Source organism: Macrotis lagotis, chromosome 4, assembly GCF_037893015.1.
Source record: "Macrotis lagotis isolate mMagLag1 chromosome 4, bilby.v1.9.chrom.fasta, whole genome shotgun sequence".
Lineage (NCBI taxonomy): Eukaryota > Metazoa > Chordata > Mammalia > Peramelemorphia > Peramelidae > Macrotis > Macrotis lagotis.
This window is the reverse complement of record NC_133661.1, coordinates 193,279,602-193,298,056: the sequence shown is the minus strand read 5'-3', so window position 1 is coordinate 193,298,056 and position 18,455 is coordinate 193,279,602. Positions and strand designations below refer to the sequence as shown.

Here is an 18,455-nt window from a genome sequence, read left to right as displayed (position 1 = left end):
AAATGAAACCTAAATTCAAAAGGGAAATGACAGTTAAATGTAATGATAGCATTAGGTTATCCTTGGGAATTTCAAGTAAAAGAGGTGAAAAGAACTATCTAATTGTACCTTATAGACTGTATACAAATCACATGTATTCTAATAGAACTGACTGCTGACTCATACTGCCTCTAGATGAGACTTTGATCCTTTCTAGTTTGTATTTTTCCTATTCTCCTTAATTACTTAGTATATATTTTGTATTCATTTATCTGCATATATTCTTCCTTTTTCCCCCCTCTTCTTCCCCCTCATACCCCCATAAAAGTTTAGCTCTTTGAAAGGAGGGTCTATTTAATACAGGGCACTATACATAGTAAGTGCTTGGTAACTCCTTAAATTAAGTTGAATGTAGGGTTCCTTTCTGCATCAGCTGACTGAACAATCAACTTAGTTTGTTAAAATGAACAAAACCAATACTAAACCAGAAGGAATAAAAATGAGATGGAGATATGAGGTGGAGATCAATTGAAGCATTTCCCACTTGACTTCTTTTAACAAACAAAAAATAAGAAATAGCTAATTGCATATAGAGTGAGATACTTCCTAAATCAGTTTAATCAACTCAGTTTGGTTGCCTTAAGAATTTGAAAAGAAGCTAAATACTGCCACAGCTAGCTAACACTTGTTCTCCTTTTTAGGTAGAAAGTTGCCAGCTAAGTTTAGAAATACTGGTTTAGATTACCCGTTGATTTATAAAATCTTTGGAAGTGAGGTGGTAGAAAATTATAAGTATTTTCTCATAAAGGAGGAGGAAACAATGGAAAGAAACCAATTTGTAGAAAACTTGACAAAAGATCCAATCAAGCCTGATTATCTTGTGAGCATTTAAGGTTGAGACTAAAAGAAAAATAATAGATAAAAAATAGATAGCGATCAAGATTTCTATTTTAGCATCTAGAAACCACATTTGCTTTTAATATCATAGTCTCCAGTGCCCTATATGATGAACTAGAAATGGCCCAACAAAAATGAAGACAGGGAGAGTAGCTGGACCACACCAGAGATTCAAAGAGGGAATTGATGTTGCCTGGTGACACAGTTCCTAAAGTATCCTAAAGAGTGAAATGCTAAATACTTAGAAGAAAATCAGACCTAACAAGACTAAAAAAAAGAGATCAAAAGATGTCACTGATTGCTGACTTTGCCTAAAATTGTTTTGTGTTTTTTAATGGCAGTGCATTGTGGTATGCCATAGAAAGAACAGTGTTTTGGCACTAAGGCCTGAATTTTAATTATGCCTCTGCCACATAATGACTTTGTGGACTTGGGCAAGTCACTTGATCTCTGTTTTCTTTATAAAATGAGACGGCTCTGCTAAAAGGCCTTCTGAGGTTCCTTCTACTTCTAAATCTATGATTGTTGGAGACATGTAAATGAAGGTATAAAAAAGTAGTAGGAATGTTTTTAAAATCAGTATGTCTAGCAGACCACAACAAAGGAATCATGTAATTGACTAAACATTGAGAATAAAAGATTTCACTGTGCTTGTTATTTGTTGATGACCCAAAAACTAAAGCAAAGACAAACCAAAAAACCCCTCAATTGATTTGATAGATCATAATGTTCTTTTTTAAAGACTTCTTCCAGCAAGGTACCTTTGATGTGTATGTTATACTATGCAAGATTGTTTGGAAGAAATAAAAACAGATTTTTTTTTTATTGTATATATCCTCTGATTATTCATCTCAAGTTAAAATTGAAATAGAAAGGTGTTGCTTGCCAAAGGTGTTTGCCACTTAAATGAGGGATATCTCCTACAAAGCCCAAATGAATACATTTTTCTATAGAATGGTAATAAGCTCCCCAAGAAGCTCCAGATTACTGATCAAAATGATATTTGTAATCAATCATTCATAAGACCTTCTACAAGAAGGGGGAAAATCAAGTAGATGAAGAATTTTTCTTTTCCAGGTTATGTCGTGTAGCTCTTAAAACTGATCCATTAGGGCACATGAACTATGAATTTGGGTCTAGGATTGAATAGGAGGAAAATAATAGTGTAGATTGTCTTTGGGAAGTTATGCAATGCCTTTAATGACTGTTCTTGTTGAGATGAGGTCCACTTTCTCATCAATATTCTTTTTTTTTTAAAGATTTTATTTATTTTGAGTTGTACAATTTTTCTCTTACTCTTACTTTCCTTCCTCCATCCCCCACAGAAGGCAATTTGCCAGTCTTTACATTGTTTCCATCTCATCAATGTTCTTGAAGTGATACTGAATGTCTATAAGGTCGTGAAATAAAACGATTCCTGAAAAATTAAACTTAGAAGTGATCATTACCATGAATAGACTAACATATTGGCAGTCAAAAACCATGCAGGAAAAAAAAGGCTTTAAAGTACTTCCAAAAAGATGTAAGACTAAGAGAACGCTGATCATATAAGAAGGGTGAGCAGTAACCTCATTGTTGACTTTTTTACAGTTACCGGGAATGTTAGCTATCTTCTCCTGTTCATTCTCTTTTCTTTGGGTTGTCATGTTACTATTCTCTAGTTTTTCTTCCCTACATTTTTGATCTTTTCTTCTCAGTCTTTTTTGCTGGATCATCCTCTTAGGCCTACTTCCTAACCATGCCTATTACCCCAAGGCTTTCTTCTAGATCCTCTTTTCTCTCTCTAAACTTATTTATTGGAAGACCATATCAGCTTCTAATGGTTTGAAATTATTTTTTCTCCGCAAATGATTCCCAGGTCTACATATTTATCCTGCACTTTTGTTTTACTAGTTGTGATTTTTCCTAAAGTGCAGGTTAAATCATGTCATTCTAATAAACTCCAGTTTCTCCCTTTACCCCTAGGATCTTATATAAACTGTTCTGGCATTTATTTGAGTCCTTTCTACATTTCCATCTTTATTGCACACAACTCTCCTCTTGGAATCCCTAGTTTCCTTCATCACCTGGTTCAAGAACCATCTTTTACATAAGGTCTTTCTTAGTCCTATCCCATTTACATCTCCGATCCGGGAGTATCTTTTCCTTCTAAGGTTACCTCATATGTGTGTGTATTTTGTATAAACCAATGTGTGTTATTTTCTCCTTTTGTATAAACTTATATATGTATTGTCTTCTCTTACTTTCAGGACCCTTATTTCTAGAGCATAGTAGTTGCTTAATAAATATTTGTTGCTGATAACCAGAGACTATTGTCTGTCTTCCACTGGTATTCATTCCATGTTAAAAAATCTAGAAGAAAGCTCTAATTAGCTAATTGGGCCAAAACCACCTATCTCTCATTGGGAAGATTACCAAAGGACATAACCAGGAATCTCTAGGTATGAAAAAAATGTAAACGGACTCCATTCTACACCATTGGGCAAAGTGCCTTCATTGATGAGGCCATAGAACTATCTTATACAACATAATATATGCCTGAAGGTAAAATGAATGAAAATATAAATGAAGGTTGAAAAACTTTGCTCACAGTGAGATGTCATAAATTTTTAAGAGGATGTCAGAGGTGGAAAGAAATTTTCAGGTCATCTAGGCCAAAATTTAGGCCTAGAAAGCTTGAATAATTTATCCAACATAGAACATGTTTTGAGCATCAGTCTTCTGACTCTTTGTACTGTGCCATGATATTTCACTTTAGAGGAGGAATAAAGTTTTGACACAGATAACAAGAATGCAAGTTTAGAGTGTAATTGTAAATTAATTGACAAAAATAGTGAGAAAGAATAATCATTTTCAGCTAAAATAGAAGGGAAGTTTTTCAAAGGGGATCACTTTAAATATAAGGACATGACTTTTAAATAAAAAAAGGAATGAATTCAGCAAATGGCATCATGGTGGAGAGGTTTGAGGTATGAGGATTGACTTGACATGAAGACCTGAAAGGAGGAAAAAGTAGAATAAGATCAGGAAACAAGGAATCAGACTTGCCTGGACTATTTGAAAGCAAGTATTGTAAAAAAAAAAAAAAAAAAAACAGGTTAGGAAAATAGGTTAGAACCTAATTGTTGGAGGACCTTGGATGACAAATCACCATTAAAATATCTTCTGTAGAGGTTTGATTCTACTGATCTTGAAGGTTAAGAATATTGATAGTGTTCTATCATTTAAAAAAAAATTACTATTAGTGGCCTTTTTCTTCACCCTAAATATTATCCCTTTGCAATTATTCTCCACTCTGTAATTTTGTGATGGAGAGAAGGGATTATTTGTGAGGAATTATTTAAATATTTCAAGAATATGTGATATTCTCATTATGGAGGGGTGTGTGTGTGTGTGTGTGTGTGTGTGTGTGATCCATGCAGATAATCACATTCCCTCCTGCCTACCCTTGCCTCTCTATAACTTAGTTAATAGGTTTAGCATGCTTATTCCTCAGATAGCATACATGCTTTCTGTCACTGTCTCAAGGCATTTTCATCTTGGATAAAACCTATTGTGCTACTGGCAATGAAATACCCAAATAGGATTTAGTAGGAGCAATTGGCTATATACATTATGATAGCAAGTGCCAAAAAAAATGAAGAAATATATGCAAGACAAAAAATTTTAGCAACCTGTAAGCTTAGTAAGATTGGTATTTCAATAATATTGATTAATAGATAAATTATGCAAAGATTGTACTAGAGAGACTGCATAATTTTAGCATATAATATGATTTTTACTGGATTTAAAAAATAATGTAAAAATTACTTATATTTAATTAGGTCTTTTAATTAGGTCTTTTGGGGGACAAATGTATTGAATTGCATTGCTGAATTTATAGTAATTACAATGTTGGTGCATTCCTCCCCTTTTGGAGAAGAATCTCCTTTTAGAATATTTCTTACTTGTCAACTGAAAAATGACTTGGAAAATTATCTGTTTTATAATATGTAGTCAACACTGGAAAAGTCTCTAGGTATGGTAGCTTTTTTTGTTTTAACCATGTAGGATTTATAGTCAGGATAGTGTATTCTTAATATTTAAACTTGATGAATCAGTAAGAATAACTGTCCAATAAAAGCAGTGTGCTACATTGCCATCTATGTACTTCCATATAACTGTTCACACACTACCTACTTATATTTCACCTTGTTTGATCTTAATAAACTTTACTTAGAATATGATTCTAATTATGAGACTTTGATCCTTTTGGGGGGTTGAGAGGATTGTCACTGTTTTTCGTGATCTTTTTATCAGTTACTTTTCGGCACTGAATATATATACTTAGAAACTCATGAAAATATTTTTTTTCCCAAGCCCAATTTTTAAAAAAAGTATTCTTCTATTTGAGTTAGTGCAGCCTTACAGTTTAAAATTCTGAGTCTCTCTATATAATATATTTTGTCTGAAGGAACATTATCTTTTGCCTTACAAATAATTAAGGAACAGCTAGAAAGCATTAACCCCCCCCCCCCCCATCATATTTTCCTGTTTTATCTGACTTTGCTCTCTGGCAACCTTTTAATGCTATAATCACTTAAAAATTTGTTTTGAATACTCATTTTATGTTGTAGGTTGTGGGACCACCTGGTACAGGTAAAACTGATGTTGCTGTCCAGATCATATCCAATCTGTACCACAATTTTCCAGAACAGAGGACTCTAATTGTTACCCATTCAAATCAGGTAAATGATCCTAAAGAGTTTGGAAAGATTGCTCCATTCAGTCTTTTTTTCTACCACTGCTGTTATGCTAGGCAAGTCATATTTCTCTCTCAAGTGTCCAAAATGACTGATAAATTTGTTATTGTTATTATTACTAATTTTGTCTGGTATGTTCATCTTTACAAAGGGAATTGCATGTAACATATTATCTAGTCCTCGTGGTAATTAGGGTAATATAAACAATATTCCCATTTTGAACTTGTACATATCTTGAGGTTCAGAGAAGTTTAGGGACTTGTCCAGGTTGATAGCATAGCATCACTTGAACTTGAGATCTGAAACTGTTGTTTAATTCCATAATCCATTGTACACTATTTGGAGAGGATTTTTTTTTAAAGCCACTTTGACATCAAGAAAACAAGTCAGTGTCAGATATCCTAATGCCAAGGAGATCAAGAGAAATCGACAACAGACATGAATAAATTTTTGTCCCAAGGGGAAAAAAACGTTAAGGAGAGACTAAATATAAACAAGTGTTAAATATTTGGCTTGTTGCCCCTCCTTGTCCTTTTTTCAAACCAAAGCTAAAGCTTCATAATGAGGTTGGAGAAGTAGGCAGACTTTGGTGCCATTTTTTCTTTATTTAGAAGGAGAAAGTAAAATTGTTAAATTTATCTAAATCCCCAGTGAAACAGTACTTGTTTTCATTACTTCATTTTTGTATTGTATTTGAACTGACAAGGTGGGACACATGAAATTAAGTATATTAGTTATTGTTTTGAAAAGTATCCTTTTAGTTAAGATGAACTCCTTTCAGAAGAGCAGCCAAAAAAGTGTTATTTTCTACTATATTTGTATTGGGGAATAGGAGTCATTGATCAGTTAAAACCTGTTTTTAAGTCATGGCAAACTAAACTTAAGACCCCTGCAGCAGGGTCAGGGAAACTCTGGTCCTGAGACTCAAAATTCAGTAACTAGCAATTTATACATGGTGAATTAATTAAATATTTGACCAAATATAGCCTTCAAACGATGTTATAAATATACAGTTGCCCTTGGCAGAAAAAAGGTTCCCCACCATTGCCCTAAAGTACTTTATCAACTTTGCAGTGATTTGTATGAATCAGTTTAAGAATGTGTTAGCTTTTTAATAACATGGAATGTCATAGTTCACCATAGCAGTATCATGATAATATTAGTTGACGTTGGGCTAACTCTTTAAAGTTTATGAAATACTTTTCCTGTATCACTTCATTTGATCCACTTAGCAACTATTTGAGGTAGGTACTCTAGCTGTTATCAGCGCTGTATAGATGAAGAAATGGAGACTCAGAGACATCAATTGATTTACCCTGAGTCTCATAGCTAATAAGTGTCAAAAAGACAGGATTCAAATTTCTCTTGACTTATTAGTCTGTGATAACATGCTGCTTGTTTTTGTCCTATGCAGTGCATGAAAAATTTTAGTGACAGAATGAGATGAATATTGCCAGGTTTTCTATATTATCTTTTTACTTCACCTCTATATAGTTCCATTTTTGTCTTCCATCTACATAATTTAGATTATATACTATCTGGAAGAGTACCAACCCAAACTTGATAAACTTCATTAGTCCTCTGCAGCTTCTAGAAATGCTAATTAATTAAAACAAAACCCAGTGTGATTGTTTCTTTTTCCAGTATGAAGTGCTTTTTTCCCCATTTATTATTATTAGAAGTTTAATAGGTAATTGATTTCAGAAAGCAGAAATTTTTCTTTTTGATTTAAGTACCATGAAGTGCCTCATTTAAGGTTTTTATTATTTGCTTTAGTTTTGATTTCTTCAAAATATTATTTTTTTCCTAGCCAGATAAACTCTTAATTCATAATATCCTGAAATATTTTCTGTCTCTCTATTGATCTTTAGGCTCTGAACCAGTTGTTTGAGAAAATCATGGCTTTAGACATTGATGAGCGCCACCTCCTTCGTCTTGGTCATGGAGAGGAAGAACTGGAAACAGAAAAAGATTTCAGCAGGTAAGTAAATGATTGAATTTGGAAATGGATTTTTCAGCAGAAATGCCAGCATGAATACTTTATTTTTCCTTTTATTCTTTATTAAAGAAACTCCAGGGGAAAAGAAGGATTAATTGATTGACTTTCTTGTGAAAGCATTTCAACAAAATATACTAGGAAAACCATATTGATTGGGAGCCAGGAACTATTTTTATTCTGCCCCTTTGATAGTCTGGGCAAGATGCCATCTGCCATTGTTTCTTTAGTTATTGTTTGAATGCTGCAAGTTGTCACTTATTTTCTGACCATTTGTTTATGTTTTTTGGTCATTTAAATTTCCCCAACCTCCAAACGCATGTAATTTCTTGTTCACTTGTTTCATCCAGATAATTTCATCCTTCCATGCACTCTAGCTATAGTTTTGAATGTTTTGCTTAAGTGTGGATTTTAAAAATAAAATGCAGATGAAAATTAAGGTCACGTAAGTTTTGTATTTTTAAATCTCTCCTGATTATTAATTTCATTGTAATTTGATTTATATTTAATATTACATTGCAAATTGACTAAATTTTTATGAGATAAATTTGCTTTGAGGTTGGATTTTTAAATTCTATTATAAGTTTTTGGAATATTTTGGAAGAGAGCTACTGGAAAATCCTGCCCTCATGCTACCATTTTGGCTCCACCCGTACATAACATTTTATTTTATTTTATTTTATTTTATTTTATTTTATTTTTTTAGGTTTTTGCAAGGCAAATGGGGTTAAGTAGCTTGGCCAAGGCCACATAGCTAGGTAATTATTAAGTGTCTGAGACCGGATTTGAACCCAGGTACTCCTGATTCCAGGGCCGGTGCTTTATCCACTATGCCACCTAGCCACCCCTTGTACATAACTTTTTTTTTTTTTTTAAGTTTTTGCAAGGCAGATGGGGTTAAGTGGCCGGATTTGAACCCTGGTACTCCCGACTCCAGGGCCCGTGCTCTATCCACTGCGCCACCTAGCCGCCCCTGTACATAACATTTTAAAAGACTTTCTTTTGAATATTTTAACTGACCTTTGACCACTTTGGTCACAAGACTGTAGGATTATCATATAGCATCATTTGTAGTTTATTGTTTATAGGACTCTGGATATCTGTGGATACTTGTCAACCTTGAAAGGAATTTTGACTAAAGCAAGACACTAAGGAATCCAGGACTTAAGTTATAATTTTGGCTAAGTGGTGGTACTGTGTGATTTCTTTCCATATTTGCTTACTCATAACAAAGCCAATTTTCCAAAAATGGGCATTTCTCCAAAATCTAATAATATAAGAGTCAACTGAGCATAAAGGTGCTATTTAAATGCCTAATACTATAATTATGTTTCATTAGAATGAGTAGTTAAAAAAGAATATTTTAATAAAAATAAAAGTAGAGTGTTTTCAAATGATTTTTAGGGTTGACTATCCAGAAAAATGAATTTGATTAAGTGCTTCGATAGTTCACATCCTTTAGAGAGATATTCTTTAGTTTTTGCAAGGCAGTGGGGTTAAGTGGCTTGCCAAAGGTCACACAGGTAGGTAATAAGTGTCTGAGGCCGTATTTGAACTCAGGTGCTCCTGACTCCAGTCCATGCTCTATCCACTGCTCTACCTAGGTGCCCTGAGAGATACTCTTAAATGGGAAAAAAAAATGTTAATAATTCCATTTGAAGATACATTCCATTAAATTGTAGTAGTTTGTCTATTTTCCTAATGCTTGTATTTCTTAATTGTACTATGACACTTGAATTTCTTTCCTCATGATTTCCAGGAAACTTTCCATGTTGTATAATTTTGCACTTTATGTTAATTGCATTTTCTAGGTATGGAAGAGTGAATTATGTCCTGACTCGAAGATTAGAACTTTTATGGGAAGTTGGAAGATTGCAGGAGAGTTTGGAAGTTCCAGGGGATGTTTCTTATACTTGTGAAACAGCAGGCCACTTCTTCTTATATCAAGTAAGAGAGGAAGAAAAGAGAATAAGCATTTATATAAAGCCTAATAATATGCCAAGCCCTGTGCTAAGTATTTTGTTCTTAGTTTTTTTTTCCCCCAGGGCAATGGGGTTAAGTGGCTTGCCCAAGGTCACACAGCTAGGTAATTATTAAGTGTCTGAGGCCAGATTTGAACTCGGGTACTCCTGACTCCAGGGCTGGTGCTTTATCCACTACGATTTTTTTTTTGTCCTTAAAACAAACCTGTGTTTGCCAACATCCCTGCTTTTTGTAGTTTGGAAACTCAGACTTAGAGAGATTGTGATTTACTTAGGCTTACATAACTAGTAAGTGTTTGAGACTGCATTTGAACTCAGGTCTTTGTGACTTCTGGTCTAGTACTTTTATCTACTTCACCACCTACTTTCCTCAAGAAGGATCTTAGAAATGTTTGGTTCCAGACTTCAGTGTTTATGGTATTGATTTAGATGAACCACTGTGTTTACTCTGAAAGCATTTCTATTTGGTAACTGCTAATATAAACCACAACCATAGCTATAATTATGACTGCTAAATGCTTGTGTTATTATTTTTAATTTTCTTTGCCAAATGAGTCATCTATTGAAAGGCCAGTGTCTTAGCCTTTTTTTTAAAGGGACTTTGGCACAGTTTCCAGTCTGAATATTCCTTTTAAGCTCAGAAAATATCAGTAATTTTTTTGTTCCTGCTATTGATGATAACATTTAGGACAGTAGCTAACTATTTCAATGTTTGTTAAACAATCAATGAATGGAAGCCAATTATTTCTTAAAGTGACTGAAAATATATTGTTGCTTAAAACAGACTTCAAAGTGGGATCAAATATTAAAAGAATTATAAGACTATAAGCCCTTTTTGTAGAGGTAAGGCTTCCAGTTTTATTGGGTTAGGGAATTCATCTTGATAAAAGTAAAGTAACAGCAGATCCCATATAAGAATTCAGATAATTTTCAAGTTCCCAAAACAACTAGAAATATTATAAATATAGGCCCAAGACCAGTAACAATTTACAGCAGGAAAATAGTAAAAAATTTGTTATGATTTCATTTGTTCAATCTGAAATTTCAGTACAGAAAGTAATTAAGTTAAACATTAAATCTTTTATGTACATAGTATTGTGATAAGTGCTGCATATCCAAAGAAAGCTGTGATACGGATACTATTTTCATGTAGAATAAGAACAACTAAACAAATCACCCTATGACAAATAATAAATAAGTGTGTGTGTGTGTGTGTGTGTGTAGGGAGAGAGAGAGAGAGAGAGAGAGAGAGAGAGAGAGAGAGAGAGATCGTTTTCATCTCAAGGAATCAGGAAACCTTTTAATGATAGCAGTTGAGTTGTCAGGAAAAAAGGAATTTCAATAGAACCCCTAAACCCAATCCTAGAGTTAAGGAGGAAAGTCTATTCAAGGGTTCAAAAAATGAAGAGAAAGGGTAAGACAAATTTGGAATGGTAAGGAGCCAGTTTGGGTAGAATATTAGAACATACAGAGGGGAGTAGTATGAAATAAGACTGCTTATATAAGTTTGGAACTAGATTGAATGAGGCCTTAAGTATTAAAATCAACAACAAATCAATTTATTTGGTAGGCAATGGGGAACCAGTGAAGGTGGATTGATCATAGTGCTATAGTAGGAAGATTAGGAATCTAGATAAAAAAGCCAGAAGTATGGTGGTTGCAGGGAGAATGGAGAAGTGGGATTAGATGCAAGAGATAATATATAGGTAGAAACTGGAATTGGCAACTGATTTAGATTGTGAGGTAAAGAAGAAGAATGAGTCAAAGATGATTACATATTTATAAGCTTAGGAGACTAGGAAATAAGGTGGTATCATTAACAAAAATAGCAATATTAAGAGTTGCTGGGAATGTTTTATGGAATAGTAGATGATGAATTTGAAGGGCCAGTAGGACTTTGGGATTAATATCTAGTAGGCACTTAGAAATACAGGACTGAAACTCTAGGGAGTGATGGACAGTAGAGACAGTACTCAGATGTGATCATTGAACCCTTTGGAATAGAAGGGCATTGAGAAAGAACAGGACCACGTTTTAAGTGGCAGGAGTAGGATGAGAAACCAGGACAGAGAGATGATCTGAGTCTGAGAAATAAGAGGAGTCAGTGTGAAGTAAGCAGGGGATACAAAGAGAATTCTGATAGGGACACTTCATGTAGTGTGAAATTCCATAGATAGGGAAAGGAAAAACCAAAAAAAAGTATTGCATTTGGCACAAAGAGGTAGGAATTTTGAATGTATTAATTAGAGTAGTATTAGAGGGACAGAATCCAAAATAATCTGTTGTATTAGAGGGACAGAATCCAATTCACAAGGTGTTGAAGGAATGCCTGGTGAGGAAATGGAGGAACCAAATGGAGGCCATTCTTTTCTAGGTATTGCTTTGTTTAATGATTAGATTATTACACAAAATCCAAGTTTTCTTAAATAAGTGCACTTCACATAAATAGGCTGGAAAACGAATTGTTAAATTTAAGACTATTGAAATCGTGTCTCCATTTTTCTTATAGAGCTTTATTTTATTTTCATCTTTTATTTTAGGACTAGGTAGAAATTTAAATCATTGAATCCTTACCCCACAATTTATCTTCCCCCTCCCTCCTCACCCTGCCCCTTCCTTACTTTGTTGACTCTTTATTCTGCTTTGCCTTGTCTCTTTTAATAATTTTTTTGAAAATCATCTATTTGAGTGATATATATATATATATATATATATATATATATATATATATATATATATATATATATAAAATATATCCTTGAATCTTGTTTCCTACAGGTAATGTCTCGATGGGAAGAGTACATTAGTAAAGTAAAAAACAAAAATAATAAGGTGCCTGATGTTGCAGAAATCTCCAACTTGTTCCCCTTTCACAAATATTTTGCAAATGCCCCTCAGCCCATTTTCAAAAGCAGATCTTATGAAGAAGATATGGAAATTGCTGAAGGGTGTTTCAGACATATTAAGAAAATCTTCACTCAACTTGAGGTGAGGCAGGTTCACTGTTTTATTTTTGAAAATTTTTTTGGTATATTATGAAATAGGCTTAGACATGTCAAGAATTGGAAGGATGGATTGCTACGTGGTTGAAAGGGTTGGAAATATACAATTGTGTTCAGAGCAAAATTAGTCAAGAAAGGAAATAAAAATAGAAATTGAATGAGATTTACAATTTGCATCTGAATTTTTTCAGGACAATACATCTTTCCTGATAACCTTTCCCCCCTTTGCATTTGTCAGTTCTCATAAATGTTTGCTAAATAGAAATACTTAGTTCAATCTGCAACTTCAAAATTTGGTTCCAGATTGCACTGGGAACTGTTCAGTGCCTAAAACTGGTAAAAATGCTTTTATTCAGTAGTCATGATTTCAGGATGGCATCATGAAGCTGAGTCAGATATTGATCAGAATATAAATAAAACATTTTATTGAAATGTTATGTTTATTCTCAAAGATCTTTTTCTTTCATAGGAATTCAGAGCATTTGAATTACTTCGCAGTGGACTAGACAGGTCTAAATACCTTTTGGTGAAGGAGGCTAAAATCATAGCTATGACCTGTACTCATGCTGCCTTGAAACGGCACGACTTGGTAGAATTGGGTTTCAAGGTATATATTTGTTTTGGATAAAAATTATTTTCCAGGAATTAACTTTTCATTTTTGTTCTTATACTTGGTTTTCTTTTATTTTTTTGGCTGCAATGATGATAGTGATTGTGGTAACAGTGTTGATGATAATGATGGGCTCATACTTTGGGAATTTAATTTTCTAATCTCTTGTTGCAGTTCATATTTAGAATTAATTTTCATTGATCCTTTTGAAAGAGTTTGCTAAATGTCAAAATTATATAGTGAACACTGAATCTAGTCTATCACTTCTTGTTATTATAATATTTATTAGCCACGAAATATTGGAGATGTTATCCAATAGCATCAGTATTATACTGTTTTTAGTTATACAGTGTTTTAGGTTTTTTGTTTTTCTGTTTTTGTTGATATTCCTCTTTTAAGCCACCCACAACCATACTATGCAAAGTCAGAATTTTGAGATTTAATTCCTATAATCTAAATGGATATCAAAAGATTATCATTGCTTAATTGATTGTTTTTAGTTGGTCTGCTAATTTTCTAAGCAGTTAGCCAGGGACCATGTTAAAAAACCAGATTTAACAGTCAGAGGAAGTAGCCTTAAAAAAAAGGAATATGATTCTATAAGGTGCTTATATTTCCAATCAGTGAGTGACATTACAACCTCAGAACTGGAACTTCAGATGCCATATTTTATCATATAACTGAAAAAAATTTCCCTTTTTACTCTTGACTCCTCAGGGCTTAGTAATATGCCTGACACATAATAGATACATTTATTGATTATTTGAGTGACAAGATCCCAACACTTAAGTGGGATCTTAAGTGTGCTTAAGTATTATTTAGACATTTAAGGTGAAAAGAGAACTAAATGATTATCTTTTATTCCTTGTACCCTGAGGAACTCCCTGTCATATGTAGTCACAAATTGATTTTTGATAGTGTAAGGGTTTTAAGAACTGGATGAAGGACCATTAGTGGTTGGTACTAATATAAAAAATATACTATATTTAATAAGGATATGTGAGATTTCAGAGTTCAATCCCTGAAGAGATACTCTGATGTTTTCCAAAATCAAAAACATTGTAAAGGAACATTGCCAAACAAGAACCATATTTGCTGTTTGAAGATTCTGTTTTTCTAAAATGATTGCTTTTCTGGTATTTTTTAATAACTTTTCTATTGATAAGATTTTTATCTCTTCTCAGTATGACAACATCTTGATGGAAGAGTCTGCCCAGATTCTGGAGATAGAAACCTTTATACCCCTTCTTTTACAGGTAATAATTCAACTGTAACATAAGAAACAAAATACTTTGAGATTTTGGTGGGGGAGTTATTAGTAATAAAGCAACTGCACAGTAGTTTCTGGTACTAATTGCCATAATTATATATTCTCAGTTTTATTCGTCCTTTCCAGTATTCTGTAATAAGTTTGTAAACTTCCTTTTATATATTCACTGATTACTCTGTAGTTCTGCTGCTTGGGGGGGGGTGTTTAGTTCCACTTAAAAATTCATATTTTATCTGTGCAAAGTATTTTGTGAAGACATGGTAATTGTAATAAAGAAAATTCTACATTGTTATATTCTTTGGAGAGTAGGCAAGCTATTTTTAATTGCTTCCTTTCATCAGAGTTATTTCTAGAATTGTTTTTGAAGTTGCAGTTCATATTGCCTTTTTTATTTCATGAGTCCTAAGCCAAATGCTGAGATACAAGTATTTCCTACTGTGCGTTAATTTTTAACAACCTTTTAGAACTGAACTTTTGAAAAGAAAATTTGGAATTCCAAGTCTATTAATACAAGCAGTTCTCAAGACCCCATGCATTCTGTTCCAGTAGTTAACTTTTAATCTGTTGTTTGGAACCTCGGATACAATTTAGCCTGATACGTATATTGGTTAGTTCCCCAGCTAGCCCCCAAACCCTATAACCAAGACATTTTTTGATTCAGACCTGTGATTTCATTGGTGTAGGATACTAATGTTAGTGAATTACCTGGAGTTTTTCAAGGTTAAATGATTTATCCCAGATAACAGTTATTATCTTTGAGAGCAGATTTTAAACCTAGGTTTGTCTTTTTCCTAGGCTAACTCTATCTACTGTGTCACCTGGCCCCCCCCTCAACCTAGAACAGTTTTTTGTATTGAAAAAAACCATAACCTCTAATTATAGTATCAAGCTTAGGCATAGAGGTCCTTTCTACTTCCCTGAGCACTGAGATAGATGATCATGCTCAAAACGTAGAAATAGGCATGATTTCCTTTTGATGTTTACCCATGTTCTTTTTGTGTCTGCTATTGCCCTACTCCTTGAAATGTATTTCATGTATTAAAGCTACATCCTTAACCAAACTACCATTCCTTAACTCTTCTAATATTAGAAAGGAATAGTTTAATTTCAACTAATTTGCTTGACTTTTATATTGTGCATTTTATAATAGGGTCTACCCTAACCTTAAATGTATTGGAATATCAATCAGCAAAACAGTAAAGTGAAGAATTTCAGACAGAAAGTACATCTAGGATTATTATACTACATAGCTGCCTATGTTCCAAGACCCAATCAATGAAATTCTCAAAGGAAAATCATAGGTCGAGTTACAAGCTGGATAGAATGTCATTAACTGAGAACAGCAAAAAAGACAAGTTAGGCAAGAATAGTCATATGAGATCGGTTTGGAAAAATTGGTTGAAGTTAAATATCTAACCTATGCCAAATATCTTGAAGACAACCCTTATAAAAATTTTAATATTGATAATTGATTCTCTTTTTTTCAAAGTTTCAATTCAGTTAGAAAATATAGCCATTTTATTTATTGAGTTGCCCTTTGGAACATGACCCCAAGATATGTTAAAATTTGCCTTATTTGTTTTGTGCTGATCTCAGAGCAAAAGAAATGTGAGTTAGAAGTTGCGGTTTTATGATAAAATTGTCCTACTGCATTTGCAAATAAGATATTTCTTTTTCATTTCAATGATGCCATTATCATTTGTTTCACATTTCTAGAACCCACAGGATGGTTTCAGCAGACTTAAACGATGGATTATGATTGGTGACCATCATCAGTTGCCTCCAGTCATTAAAAATATGGCCTTCCAAAAATATTCCAACATGGAACAATCACTCTTTACTCGATTTGTTAGAGTGGGAGTTCCCACTGTTGACCTTGATGCCCAAGGACGAGCTCGGGCAAGGTAAATGAAAATGAGGAAGGAAAATGGTTTTTCTATTTACTCTATGTTTCATTCTGAATTTTTTTTTTGTTTTAACAAAAAAGAGAGAGACATTTTAAACTAACGAATTGATTGACTTAAAATCAACAGCAAGTTCATGATCACAAGACACACTGTGGAACCAGGCTTATTTGGTTCTAATCTTCCCCCGCATGTTTCTGATATTAATACAGAATGGGATGTTTACCATGTGATAACATCTGCCAAATTCCTATCCATTTTCCCTTATTTTTAACTTTTTTTTTTTTTTTTTTTTGTCAAAGTTGACTGCCAGGAAAATCATCGAGGGTCATCACTCATATTTTGGGACCATGAGTTGGCCAAAATGGATTCTGTATCCTTATCTGCTGGCATTTCTTTGAGTGTCTGAGATCCTATAATCTCTTCCCTTTCTTCTAAAGTTAATTTTTCCCTTTTGCAACAATGCTATGATAAAACACAGACTTGAACATTTAAGAATTCTTTTTTTCATTTTTGTAAAATGGGGAACTTTGTTTCAGTGTTACCTTGTGAAACCCTGACCTTTTTAAAATGGCATTTTCTTTTAAATTTATGTTTTTCTCATAGAAGACCTTTAAAGTTTGAATTCATTCAACAAACATTTCTTGAGCATCTCTTTGCTGTGCCCAAATGACTTACTCAGTTGAATTGTAATGGAGACACTATATTTTTCACTTGTTTAGATTTCATAGCTTGATAATTTCTTTTAAAAAGTAATGTGAGGGGCAGCTAGGTGGCGCAGTGGATAGAGTATCGGCCCTGAAGTCAGGAGTACCTGAGTTCAAATCTGCCCTCAGACTCTTAATAATTACTCTCAGCTGTGTGGCCTTGGGTAAGCCATGTAACCCCATTGCCTTGCCCCGCCAAATTAATGGGAATTACATCCCCAAAAGCCCACTACAAAAAAAAATATTGCATAAAGATGACATATTGTAAATTCATGTCAGAATCTAAAGCCAAATGTTAGCAAGTCTGACTTGGCCACTGTATATGATACATGGGCTGTTTGGTATTTTGCATTCATCAGTCAGCAAAGCCAACCCTACCATAATGGAAGAAAGCCTACTGGATACCACCCAGAAACTGGCACATTAATAGTTTTCTGCTGGTGACTCACTGAACATAGTGATGCTGTGGCTTCTTTAATCCCAAGGGATTACTGAACCCTTAGTTGAAGGGGTGTAACTGGGACTAGGAAAGAATTATTCTGAGTTGAATGTGATTAAGAAGGGCAAGGTAAAATTGATGACAAATTCCTCTGAGGTAGATCTGAAAGGAATTTTAAGTCACAACTTTGTGGAGGTGCTTTCATTCATTCATTTATTTTTTATTTATTTTTTAAAAAGCTTGTGTAATCTGTACAACTGGCGTTACAAGAATCTGGGAAACTTGCCTCATGTACAGCTCATGCCAGAGTTCAGAACAGCAAATGCTGGATTGCTTTATGACTTCCAGCTCATTAATGTGGAAGATTTTCATGGAGTAGGCGAGTCTGAACCTAATCCTTACTTTTATCAGGTAAGAAAGATGATTAAGTATTTTGAAATCATGCTTGTATTTCTTATTTATGAGACTTTATCAGTATCTAAATTAGTAGGGGCCAGAGTTAGGTGACTCTGCAATTATAGCAATGACTGTGTGTGTGTGTGTGTGTGTGTGTGTGTTGGGGTGGGGGGTAGTGTTCACTCTAGTATTCTATATTCATACCATTCACATACATGTATTATAAGATATATACATCTAAGGCATACATAGAGATGTGATATCTATGTGTGGAGAGAGAGAGAGAGATAAAGGAAGAAAGGAGGTGGTGAGTATTATATGACGTAAGATGTTTGTTCAAGTCTCACCTATGATAGTTACTAGCTGTGGACCATGGGACAGTCATATAAATTCTTTGAACTGTTTAGTCAACCACAAAATAGTCAACCACTCACTGGAGGTATTTTGTGAGATTGTGTTCCTCAAATGAATTAATGTATGTAAACATTTTTACAAACTTTAAAGTACAATGTAAATTTTGGTTATTTTCTC

General features: G+C 33.8%; 1 protein-coding gene across 2 annotated transcripts in view; it reads left to right on the top strand.

The window, feature by feature from the left end:
* The window catches only part of AQR (aquarius intron-binding spliceosomal factor), a 100,146-nt gene that overhangs the window by 60,341 nt on the left and 21,350 nt on the right, over positions 1-18,455 (top strand). For both annotated transcript variants that reach the window (XM_074235046.1, XM_074235045.1), the window contains 8 exons: positions 5,493-5,603; positions 7,490-7,599; positions 9,426-9,561; positions 12,375-12,584; positions 13,068-13,205; positions 14,393-14,464; positions 16,195-16,382; positions 17,768-17,939. In XM_074235046.1, the coding sequence (XP_074091147.1) occupies positions 5,493-5,603; positions 7,490-7,599; positions 9,426-9,561; positions 12,375-12,584; positions 13,068-13,205; positions 14,393-14,464; positions 16,195-16,382; positions 17,768-17,939 (1,137 nt within the window). The remainder of the gene's footprint in view (positions 1-5,492; positions 5,604-7,489; positions 7,600-9,425; positions 9,562-12,374; positions 12,585-13,067; positions 13,206-14,392; positions 14,465-16,194; positions 16,383-17,767; positions 17,940-18,455) is intronic.